Genomic DNA, 13,038 nt, shown 5'->3' with positions numbered 1-13,038 from the left:
TAGGGTGCAACTTTTTCCCCAGGGGGCGATGTCTGCAGAGAGGACTTGGTGGCAATCGGGGAGGGGGCCATCTTGCATGAATAAAAGTGCTGTCTGCTCACGTAAGAACCCATTTGATCAAAATCAGAATATTGTTCCAGTTTTCCTTCTGATTTCTTTCTTTTCTGTTTCAGTGAGGATTCAACAACTCAGCTGTTTAGGTTGCCGTTTTTGTAAGTATGTGGTTGAGTAATGTTGCATTCCTTTTACTGTATGTTGGAATTTTGCATATGAATATCTAAATTATCATTGCAGGTGGAATGATAAATCGTCCAATTTGCATTATGTTTTGTTCACGATGTTGGAGAACTCCATTTCTAAAATATATATATTGAGGAGGCATACTGACATTTCAAGGTATGATGGGATTGAATGGTGTATTTGGGGCTTTTCACAGTTTTTTGTTTTGTTTTTATATCCGGATCAAATTCTCCAAAGCAACTTTCACTGTTGCACAGATCAACATGAATTCCATTGAATAATTTTTAGTGGGCTAAAACTGATGAAAGTATTGACACTTTTGAACCTTGGTATTGGAGAAGACTTTTGAGGATACCATGGACAGCCAGGAAAAGAAACAAAGGGATCATAGAACAAATCAATCCAGAATTTTCACTTGAGGCAGAAATGACCAGGCTCAAACTATCATACTTCGGACACATTATGCGAATACCCAGCTCCCTTGAGAAGTCCATACTGCTGGGAAGTCAAAACTGACTGGCCTGTGAGGCTACCTAGCCACTGTCTAATTTGTTGTGGTGATACTTACAGGGGCGTATCCAGGGTAGGGCAGGCAGGGCACGTGCCCCGGGTGCCACTTGAAGGGGGCGCCATTTTCTAAAATCAATTTTTTAATTAAAAAATGCCCCTGAAAACAAAATGGCCACCACACATACTCAAATGGTCCCTGTGAGGCCCTAGGCCTTGCCAGGCCTCACAGAGGCCATTTGCGCATGCATGGCAGCCTCCAAAATGGCCACCATGCCAATCTTTGCAGGCCCAAACAGGCCTGCAGATCAGCCCAGGACGGGCTGCAGCAGTGAATTAAGAGGCCGGTGGGGGGGGAGGAACCTTTGCAGACACCCCCTCCCCCGCCTTTAGGAAGCCCACCGAAGGGGCTACAGGTAAAAAAAATTAATTTAATATAAGTCACTGTACACACATTCAGTTTGGCACTATGTACAGAGAATCAGGGCTTGTGAATACTGAGCTGAAGCTTATGAGCTAGGATTGTATTCATTTGCTCTTACTTTGCTTCTTGTGATGTGAGTTAAATGTGATGTCTTAATAATATGGTTATTAATGGTGAGTTTGTCTTTGAATCAGTGTGAAATCCTTAGTATTAAGGCCACTGGGAGTTTCTTGCTCTCTTTCTCTCATTTTAACTGTCTTTCTGAAATACTAGAATATATTCCAAGCAGTGACACAGTTCACTCTGCATATTCTTTAATTATTTTCAGAGTATCTGGGAAAAGCCAAATTCTCCATTTATGTTTAAAACTTATGTAATAGTGATGCTACAATGCATAGTAGAGAATCAGACAGGCACTTCTGTTTCGTTTTCCAAGTACACCTCCACATAGTATTTGGGTATTTCATGAGGCCCAGCATACTGAAATTTGTCATTTTCCAGCATTTTTTGGTCTGGCTACACCCACTGCTAAATAGTTTTTGAAATATTAAAAGATTAACGAGCTTGACTTGTATTTTTGAGCTGATATTATGGTAAAGTTATCTGAAAGATGGGTGTCAGATGTTTGGACAATTTCAGTGCTTGCCCTAGGCACTATTTTCCCTAGATATGCCCCTGGATACTTATTACTATTACCATAATTATTACTAGTTAGAAAAGCTTTTAAAGATAAATAGAAGTCCTAAACACTTGACAAAAGAATGATATTGGTAAAACAGAGCTTTAAAAAGAAAGTAAAGTGAAATTTCTGTTTTCAAAAGCGCACCCATTCCTCAGAGGGAAGTAAATTTATCAGGATTTGTACTTTCTCTGCACAAGATACAAATCAGAGTTGTACTGTAAACTGGAAACATGGTTGTACATTTAATTAAACCATAACAAGAGTAAACATGGAGTGAAGATGCAAAACACGATAATGTTGACATTATTTGTTTCCAAAATGTGGATATTCCTAGTGTCATGTTGAAACAACTCGGATCATTTCTTTCCATACACCTTCCTCTATGAACTAAAGAAGCACTAAGCACATGCTTCCAAAGATTCAGGCTCAGCCCAGGCTCTCAGATGCCTGGGGCAACATGGTGACACACCACCTATCCACCTTGATGCAACCCTCTTGCACCTGTTGATTCCTTCCCATCCACCAATCTGACCCTTCTGCCAGCCTGTTTACCCTCATCCACCTCAGTCAGACCTGCCTGCTCATCAGCCAATTACTCATCTTCTTACAGTTCCCTACCCTCTGCCACACACACCTATCTTCTTTCCTGGTGGCCGTGGCAGTGGTGACAGCCACAGCCATTTTTATTGCTTTCCCTGCCTGCCAGTTAACTTGGGGTAGATCTCATGACATCACCCTTTTTTGAGGGCAGAGAGATACCATGGCACAGCCTGTGCCTTAGAATATCAGTTGTGCTGAATTCCTATAAAGTAAGGGTGAATCAGTTTAATGTACATTAGGGATAGTTGAATGGAAGTCTTGGACTTGTGCCCTGCCTGTGTGTACGTCAGGAGCTGCTTATCCCGATGAGGTTACTTTTTTGTCTTGGAGCGCTACTAGGAGAAGAACAGCTGAGGGGATGTGGTTTGTGGGTGGGTGAGGGACTTGAGCAGGAACAGTTCAGTACTCCCTTTCCATTCACGTTGTGCATTAAATCATCCTGCACGCTTTTAATAGGAATTGGGCACAGTTTACGCTCTGACACGTGGACCTGTGAGCATCATCATTTGCTCCTCATATCTTAAATTACAACCAATACCAAAGCAAGTTTTTGTCCTTTATGGATATCAAGATGAACATACTAAGGGAGACAAGCTTCATTTGGTTATGCTAAAAGAAATGTAACTTCTGATCTCCATTAGTAGAAGGACAGAAGTTATGAGTGGAAACAAGGCTAGTCTCTTCTAAAGTCTACTGAGCATTTTCTGATATTCTGTGATGTCTGTGTAAAATACCAAACATCAATTTATATGGTAATTCTTTCTCTTGTTAGGTCTACTAATAATGGAATACTTGCTGTAGATTTTGGAAATATTCTGAACAGCAGCATTAATGACAGTTCAAGTACAAGGTTAGTATATCTAAAGAATGACTAGCTTCCAAAGACTGGTCCTTTAGTAATATAGACCTTGATCTTAGAAATGAGAGCATATCTGGATGGCTAATCTGGGAGAATCGGGAATGCTCATTGTGAACTTAAGGTTAATATTGGTTTTAAAGAGAACTAGTTTCTGTTTGGACTTCAACTTTGAATAATCCTTTCAGCAAGGATGAAGAAATGAAACAAAGAATGTGACTTGCCTAAAACTGCATAGGAAACTGGTGGCAGAGCCTCTAGAATTCCTGTCAGGATCATATTAACCATCCAAGGTTGCCTTTTAGAACTCACCCTTGACTTTCGCATTGTTTGTCCCTTCTTTGCTCAACTTCCTCATAAGAGTTTAAGGCTTAGTGAGCAATGGAGCCGTTATGACTAGCTGATGACAGAAATAACAGTCTATGCCCTTGAGAGAGACTGAAGCCAGATCTTAATTGAACAGAATGCCTCACAGGTCCAACAACACACAATGCTAGCCTTGCCGGATCCAACCTGCTTGCTGCAGCTTTGCATCAAAGTAGGTTACCTAGATTCAGGAATATACTGAATTAAGTTGTCTTGAGTTGGATATAATTCTCTAATAGGTAAGACTATCACCCAATTGAAGAAATCTTAATCAATCAATTAATGGATTGGTCAATTAAATTAGCAAGACAACGATTCTGAAGTAAGAAGCTTGCAGCCTGCCAGTACATTGTGAGAATCTATGAATCGGGATGCTAATTGTTAGGAAGGTAAAAGAGAACATTTAAGTCTCGATGCACTACGTAGCAAAATACCTCAATGAACAAGACTTTTGCAGTACCTTCCAGTTAAAGTTATTTGCATACTGTATGCTTTGTGAAATTTATGTGAGCCTTATTTGAATATAATTAGATGCTATTTGTCTTGCTATAGTTTCTACAGCTGTCTTGATGCCCACTTCTATGATGATGAAACCATAACAGTCATTCTTGCAGAGACTTTGGAACAAGAGGGGAAGGAGAGAATTTTGGCCCAGCTACCTTTATCATCCATATATACTGAGAAGAACAGGGAATTAGAATTCAGCTGGAATTCTGGTCAAAGGTGCAAACTGAAGAACCTTTAGCTTGTACTTTAGTCTTTTCTGGATTTATTGTATAACTTTTGCAGACAAACATTAAGAGGGATACCAGCGATAGAAACTGGAGAACTAAAGTAGCCATTCCATAGGTTGGTTTGTTGGTTGGTTGGTTTTAATAGTGGCACAACTTTTCGGCTGCTGTATATCAGAAATGTCTGTTCCTTTCCAAAGCACCCTTTCAGTTGGTTAAAGCCAACTTTCCACTTTGTGGGCGTGCACTGCTTACTGTGTAATAGTTTCGGGTACATTCTCTTGTGAAACTTGTGACTTGGGGTTGAGGATGTACGAAGGAAAAAGGTAACAGTCGTTGCCCTGTATGTGTGAGCATGTGACAATTCTTCTGCTACCAGAGACTTAGCAGAGCTAACCCTAATGTAAACAGAGCTGTGTGGTAATTATTAGCTTAATGTTCATGGGACTATATGGTAGGTACTGGCCTATCATACTGGATTGCAGAAATGTGTATGAACTGTTTTGAACACTCTAAAATGCTGTATAAATACTAAGCATTCTTCTATTAAAATGTGCATTTGAACTGCAGGACTATTTCCTACCCATTGCTATGTCACTGCATTTGAACTATGTTTTCAGTGTCTTTGGAACGCAAGCAACGACATCAATGTGCCTTACTGTTTTTTTGGGGGGGGAAATCACATCAAAGGGGAAGAGTTAGAAAAAGGAAGAGCAATGATAAAAACATAGGCTGTATGCCAAGGTTAACCTGCTACCTGAAGCAGGCAATGATATAGGGAGGGTCGTGGTGAAATTTCAGACTCTATTTGAATTGGTTCTAGACTCACTGTGTTTTATTCTGGGTTTTAACTAGGTTGGATGAGCAATGTGATGACATTCCCACCTGTTCTGTTGCCATTGAGGGTCAGTGGAGGGTCCTGGAGAACATGAAAGCCCAATATGTTGCTGTGAATGGCATTCGAAAAGTTTCTTGTGTGGTAAGCTTGACGGATTTTTCACTTGACCCATTTACACTCTGATCCTGTGCGTAATTCCCCTGAACTCAAAGGAAGTTGCTTTCAAGTAAATGTGCATTTGTCAATATCGGAAAGAATTAACTTGGTAAAATAGTTCAGAGATCCTAAATAATAGTGCAAGGGTAGTACTCTACTGCATTGGCACTAGTAAAGAGGGAGATATGGGAAATGAATCTTTGCCATTGCCAGAGAAGATGCATGTATTTTAGGAAAACTTGGCTCTACTCTAAAAATTAAAAAAATTGAAATCTGACTTTTAGACACATGTGAGTGCTTTCAGAAGGATACAAAGTACTGTTTCTTCTACCCCACAAATTTACATCTGTTGCTATTGGTCATAAAGTGGGTTACTGATCTTTCAAATCACACATTATCAAAGCAGCACTTTGGTCTGGTCCCTGTGATCTGGTCCCACATCACTTGATAAATTTTGCAGAAGAGAAATCACATGGGTCATGTAGTTCCTTCTTATGTCAGATCACCCCTACATTGGTATGATTGAGACCTAAGTTTGAATTACTTTTTACAGTGAGGGAAATAAGTATTTGATCCCCTGCTGATTTTGTCCGTTTGCCCTCTGACACAGAAATGACCAGGCTATAATTGGAATGGTAGGTTTATTGTAGCTGTGAGAGACAGAATAACAACAAACAAACCCTCAAAAGCCCAGTGCCCAAAAGTCAGCGACGGATTTGCATTGTAGTGAGGGAAATAAATATTCGATCCCTTCACAAAAGATGTCTTAGTACTTGGTGGCAAAACCCTTGTTGGCAATCACAGAGGTCAGACGTTTCTTGTAGTTGGCCACCAGGTTTGCACACAACCCAGGAGGGATGTTGTCCCACTCCTCTTTGCAGATCCTCTCCAAGTCAGAAAGGTTTCGAGGCTGATGTTTGGCAACCCGAACCTTCAGCTCCCTCCACAGATTTTCTATGGGATTAAGGTCTGGAGACTGGCTGGGCCACTCCAGGACCTTCATGTGCTTCTTCTTGCGCCACTCCTTTGTTGCCTTGGCTGTGTGTTTTGGGTCATTGTCATGCTGGAATACCCATCCACGACCCATTCTCAGTGCCCTGGCTGAGGGAAGGAGGTGCTCACCCAAGATCTGACGGTACATGGTCCTGTCCATCGTCCCTTCGATGCAGTGAAGGTGTCCTGTCCCCTTAGCAGAAAAACACCCCCAAAGCATAATGTGTCCACCTCCATGTCTGACGGTGGGGATGGTGTTCTTGGGCTCATAGGCAGTATTCCTCCTCCTCCACACACGGCGAGTTGAGTTGATGCCAAAGAGCTCGATTTTGGTCTCATCTGACCACAACACTTTCGCCCAGTTCTCCTCTGGATCATTCAGATGTGCATTGGCAAACTGCAGACAGGCCTGTACATGTGCTGCCTTGAGCAGGGGGACCTTGCGGGCACTGCAAGATTTCAGTCCTTCACGGCATAGTGTGTTACCAATTGTTTTCTTGGTGACTATGGTTCCAGCTGCCCTGAGATCATTGACAAGTTCCCCCCGTGTAGTTCTGGGCTGCTTTGTCACCGTTCTCATGATCATTGCAACTCCACGAGGTGAGATCTTGCATGGAGCCCCAGACCGAGGGAGATTGACAGTTATTTTGTGTTTCTTCCATTTGCGAGTTATCGTGCCAACTGTAGTCACTTTCTCACCAAGCTGCTTGGCGATAGTCTTGTAGCCCAGTCCAGCCTTGTGCAGGTCTACGTTGTCCCTGACATCCTTTGACAGCTCGTTGGTCTTGGGCATGGTGGTGAGTTTGGAAGCTGAGTGATTGCTTGCTTCTATGGACAGGTGTCTTTTATACAGGTACTGTAACAAGCTGGGATTAGGAGCACTCCCTTACAGAGGATGTTCCTCATCTCAGCTCGTTACCTGCATATAGTGAAAAGACACCTGGGAGCCTGAAATCTTGCTGGTTGATAGGGGATTGAATACTTATTTCCCTCACTACAATGCAAATCCATCGCTGACTTTTGGGCACTGGGCTTTTGAGGGTTTGTTTGTTGTTATTCTGTCTCTCACAGCTACAATAAACCTACCATTCCAATTATAGCCTGGTCATTTCTGTGTCAGAGGGCAAACGGACAAAATCAGCAGGGGATCAAATACTTATTTCCCTCAGTGTAAAAAGTATCTCTTTTAAAAATATTAGCATTTGAAGTACTTCTGAGTGATGTAGAGCAGGAAGCTTTGAAATATATAAGCCCCAGAAATGGAAGCCTAACTCCCATCACATGGAAAACCCATGGAAACATTACTTCATGGTGGTGGTTCAGTCCAAATGCTTTTAAGTGAAGGAGTCACATATCAGTGAATCCCAGTGTTCATGCTGAAGCCTGCAACAAACAAGGGAATGTGTGGGGAGCTGGCATGGAAATATTGCATGTGATGTCAGTGGTCCTTATAGTGAGTGGCTCACGTACCAGGGTCACACCGTGAAGTCACTGTCATGCAGGTGTCTTTCCAGTGACGTATCTCCCTAGTGATTGTCATGCAAAAATGATCATTTGTCAGAAAAATAATGTTGCTATTTCAGCTTCCTTCAGCTACATTGTGAAAAGGAGGGCAGATTTGAAAAACTCATGCAATGATCTTAATAGTGCTTCATTCTGGAGCTCCATCAATTTTTGTGTGTTTTGTCTTTACTATAGCTGCTAGTGTGCCTGTCGGAGAAAAGTTTGATGAAATGATTTTAAGGCACTTACGATGCCACCATTTAACTTTAGCAATGTGTTTTTAAGAAAAGGTGTTTGAGATCAAAACAACAATGTAGTATCTCTTAAAATATTTCCTTAGCTAAGCTCAAATCTCCGGCATGTTAGAGTGTTTGAAATGGATGTGGAAGATGATGGTGAAGCTGAGGAGGAAGAGGAGGAAGAAACTGCTCAGCATGCTAGTGCAGATCAGGAGGAACTTGACCAGTCTGCAGACAACCCTGAAGATGGCATTTGTGCTGGTTCTGCTGACCTGGCAGATGAAACAGAAGGACATGGATCAAACCTTGATGCCTGAGACAAAACATTCTTGCAGTGTCTCATACTTCTGTATTTCTTCGTAAAGTGCATTTCTTACTGTGGACTCTTTTTGACTGTACAATACTATTTTATATATATAATACATATAAAAATGTGGGTATGCTAGAATTCTTGACTCTGCATGTGCCCCCTCCCCCACCAAATGTTTTCCCAATATTAGCTGACATCCAGACTAACAGAGCAAAGATGCAGTAAAAGAATGTATCCTCACAGCTGGAGGCTTTCCCAGCAGCAGAGCAATTTTAGCTGATCCCTGCCTCCAGAAGTGTACTTTCCAGAAATATGTCCCTGAAGGTCATGCAACTCTCAGGGACATATATCTGGAAAGCACAGAGCACTTGTGGAGGCAGGGAAGATCAATGATAAATTTTCCTCTGCACACTCTGCTGCTGGGGAAGCCTCTAGCCTCCTCGCTTTCTTAGTCAGGATGTCATCCATTATTTCTTCTGTTACAGTTGCATTGCCTAAATAAGTACAGCACTTAATAAAATAAAAAACAATTGTCTGAGTAATGCAAATTTTTCCTTTCAAAATTTCATAGTGTTGGCCACAGCCTTCCTCCGACCCCTTCTATGTTCCCCCACCACTAAATATTATAGCCTTCAGGTGCTGCCTGCGTGTGCCACTTTGGGATGCTTCTGTGCTCACCTTCCTAATCAACTTATGCAATATGATAGCATAAGAAGGGTTTTCCTTGAGTGAGGGAGAAGCTTTTTCAGTTTGCACTTTTAATGGAAAGTTAATTTGAATGTTTATGAATGTAATTTTTTTTCATAATAACTTAAAATCACTGCAGACATACTTTTTGCACTTTCATTGTCATGTGCCCTGTTTCTTTTAATTATTTATAGTCTAATGGTCTTTTCTAATTTGAAAAGGTTTTCCTTTAAAAATGTGAAACATTTGCCTTTTGTTCAGAAACCAGTGTCTTATCCCAGAAAGTATTTTATAGTTATTCTAAATACCAGGATGTACTTAATCACCTAGTTTCATACAGTTATGTCCAGTCTTTTGAAGGCAAAGGATTGCATCCATTGATCTAAGCAGTATGTGACTGTTTCATTAGAAAACTGTGGAGAGATTTTAACTACAAATATTTGAAAGTATCTAAAAATATTTAAAAACTAGATAGGCTAGTTTCAAAAGTTAGAACCAACTTCAGTAATTGTTGATATGGAGATCTTGACCTTGGTTGATATGGAGCCAGTTTCAGCTTTGAAGGACATGGTGAAGTGCAATTCCCTCTCATTTGTCTTTCCATACTTCTGCTTCTTGTCCAAAGAAAGCAGATGCATTCCTAGAACAACTCGTCTTTCTGCAAATGTGCCTTTCCTTTCTTCACTAGGAGACCTGGAAACATGGGGAACAGAAATGCTTCTAATCTTGCCATCTCCCCCGCCCCCATCCTGGATGTCTGTCACAGCAGTGGATAATTCTGTTATGTCAGGAAAAGTGTGTGTCCTAGAATGCACTGAGATTTTCCTCTTATCTCATAGAACAGTTAGAGATAAGTATCGAGGGCAAAGGTAATGGCCCACTTATGTGACTTGTTTGTTCTAGATTGATCTGCAGTTTCCTTAGGCAAGCTCAAGAAGCAGTTTGCTTAAAAAATACCTGATTGTGTTATGATAAACTGATGGATAATGGACTTTATTATTCAGTATAGATATAACTGGGATTCCTTCTTAGAAGTCACTGAAAGGGGAGGAAGGTGTAGCTGTTCTTGTTTGTTTTTTAAACACAGCAAAACAAAACATGGGTCATCAGGCACCTTCCACATGAATCTTTAATTCATTTGTGCCTCATGGTTAAATTGGAATGTGTAAAAAGCTGAAAAGAACTGCTGGTCAGCAAAGCTCAAGGTAAGGGTTCACTGGAGTTTGCTGTGATCCCAAACTCCTCACCCACAGAGTGGCTTCCCAGTGTACTCTCTGCTAGAATGTGATCTTGCTGCCTCCCAAATAGGCCATGCTGCAGGGATATGTACGTTGTTGCATGTTCACATTATATGTTAATAGATCATTCAGACACTCACCGTGCAGAGACACAGTCTTAGAGAAGGCTGGCTGTTGCCATCCCTACATGAGTCACTGCTCTGGACTTCTCTCCTAATCAGGAGGCACTCTGACAGAATCTTTCAAAGATTCTATATGCTCTAAAACAGGTCTGCTCAACTTAGGCCCCCCAGCTGTTTTTGAACTACAACCCCCATAATCCCCAGCCACAGTGGCCAATAGCCAGGGATTATGGGAGTTGCAGGTCAACATCTGCAGGAGGGCCAGAGTTGAGCAGCCCTGCTCTGGAAGCACATTTAGGTTTGGTGGGGTGGGGTGAGGGGACATGGAAAGAAAGAAGTGTGTTCTAATTGTAATTCAGACAAAAATGTGTCATAGCTGCCAGAAACTTGGGGGACACTGGACTAAGGCTTTGAAGGGTGACAACTTGGGAGCAATATGTACATTGAAGATAGTGGTAAAAGGGTCAAGTGGAGATTGCCATTATATGCAAATTGTCCCATTGTCCTGATTGAGAGCATGTACTCTCAACTGTCTCAACAAATGGCACCCATTGTTTTCAATCAATTTATGCTGATAGACTTTAGTGGCCAGCAGGGTGGTGGTTTGAGTTCAGTATGCATGCATCCACTTTTGTGTGTGGAAGTTACACTGCTGCTGTGTGCTGGAAGGGTCATGAAAATAGCCTCAGGAAACACAAACAAAGGGGGAAGACCCTTATTCATTGTTGTGCTGCCTATATTAGGCACTACTACATCATTTCCCAGAAAGCAGTAAAAAAACCCAGGTTAAACAGTGGTGTTAAAAGAGCTATTGTTATAAGGTTACAGGGTTTTTCTAGAAGTATTGGATTCTCTTTGCAACATACCTGTAAATCTGCTCAACAAGTACTTCTAAGTTCCATCTGTCTGCATGAGGAGCTAAAATTGTGTGTCATATGACAGCTACTGGCAGAAATTTAGCAAGTAAACTGATTGAACAGCTGGTAGAATATATCATGTATTCGTGTAAATTTAGAATATTTAGAAAATTTTGGTGCTGTGTAAAAGCCTCTTTCAAAAATATTCTTTCTGAAGCATTTATAAAATATTAGATCTTAGTGGTGATCTGATGTTTTTCACAATGTGGGTTTTGCACCTGTGCAATAGTCCCTGTGGAAGGATTCAAACTCTTTATAGTGCTCTGAAGCTCCACCCTGTGTACGTGGAGCATGCTCGGTATCTTTAGCGCCAGAGTGCTTTCCAGCTCAGTTCCTCTTGACCACCATTGTGGACACTTCTCTCAGGATTTGCTCTTCATGCTTGGTTCCTGAAATACACAACATTTACCGTTTGCTTTATTACCCTTTCTGACCTTGGACTTCCTCTCACTATTTGCCTCACATTCTGGCCTCATCTCTATGGACTCAAAAAAGACTTTTAAACACTGTTCCTCTTGCCGCAGGATTCTCCCCTCATCAGATAGGCATTACCTCTGTCTGCTTTGCTTAGGGGAAGACCACAACTCACACACCTGCAAAATTTGTCCTTTTCAAAACAAAACCGGAAAGCATGGAATTGCGTTTGAGAGTGGTCCTTTTACAAATAAGCCTTACACCTGCTGATTTGAATGCCACAATTCCCTCTGTTGTTGACACTGTTGATGTTATTGAAGTTGAGCTCTACTTTGAAAGCCACCTCAGGCATTACTGATCAAGCCACCTTCAAAAACCCCAAAGATGTTTCGAGGGGTGGCCAACACAGGCATCATAAGTGACAAAAACAGTGGGAGGAGGATACAACATTGATGTCCAAATGCCCAAAGACCTCATCTTCATCTTCAACATCGACAGCCATGGGTTTGAGCACCCAGTAAGCTCTACCCTTCAAGCCATGAAGGTCCACCGACCATTCATTCACTATTGGTCCAACTGCTGCCACTGAAGCTGGTGCTTCCATCAACCTCAACATCGAGCCACACATGACCTTCAACTCCTGCCCGTCCCTCATCTACTTTATTGATGTCTGTGCTAATCGACACTTGAGTACTGTCTCCATCGGTTGTTCAGGTTGTCCACTCTCATTCGTCAACTTCTTCTGGAGATCATCAAACCACCTTATAAACTTCCAGCCTTGACTTGTCAGATCTCAACATCTATACTGGTCCCAATCTCTGTTGTCTGCCCTATTTCTGCTACCATCTACTGGGGCCCCAACATCATCAATGTTGATAGCCCCATCAGTCTCCAGTGCTCGCACATTGCCAAGGAACCCACCTGCTGAGCTCCTCCTTCATTGCTTGTATTTGGATCTGACTTCCCATCAACACGATCGGTGTTGAAGGAGTTTCCTCTTCTTGGGGACATAAAATCTATTTTGGGATCCCTGGTCAGAACGCCATCTGGATCAATGTTTAGGGGCTTTTCCGTTCATGGCCTCAACGTTGATGATGTCTCTAGCTCTGGTGCATTGCAGATCCCTAAAACACCTTCAGCTTCCCTGGTTGAAGTAACTTGCATTGCTCCCCAACTTACCTGTGAAATCCATCATGGAAGGAAAACTCCAAAGAC

The 13,038-nt window shown here is 41.8% G+C and overlaps 1 protein-coding gene across 2 annotated transcripts in view; it reads left to right on the top strand.

The window, feature by feature from the left end:
* Positions 1-8,987, top strand: part of ANAPC4 (anaphase promoting complex subunit 4) — a 34,444-nt gene extending 25,457 nt beyond the window's left edge. For both annotated transcript variants that reach the window (XM_053252250.1, XM_053252248.1), the window contains 6 exons: positions 174-212; positions 295-396; positions 3,226-3,303; positions 4,228-4,398; positions 5,262-5,385; positions 8,237-8,987. In XM_053252250.1, the coding sequence (XP_053108225.1) occupies positions 174-212; positions 295-396; positions 3,226-3,303; positions 4,228-4,398; positions 5,262-5,385; positions 8,237-8,452 (730 nt within the window). In that variant the 3' untranslated portion in view covers positions 8,453-8,987. The remainder of the gene's footprint in view (positions 1-173; positions 213-294; positions 397-3,225; positions 3,304-4,227; positions 4,399-5,261; positions 5,386-8,236) is intronic.
* Positions 8,988-13,038: the final 4,051 nt, after the last annotated feature.

This window comes from Hemicordylus capensis, chromosome 5, assembly GCF_027244095.1.
Source record: "Hemicordylus capensis ecotype Gifberg chromosome 5, rHemCap1.1.pri, whole genome shotgun sequence".
NCBI lineage: Eukaryota > Metazoa > Chordata > Lepidosauria > Squamata > Cordylidae > Hemicordylus > Hemicordylus capensis.
The sequence above is the reverse complement of the archived record's forward strand: the minus strand, read 5'-3'. Positions and strand labels throughout refer to the sequence as shown.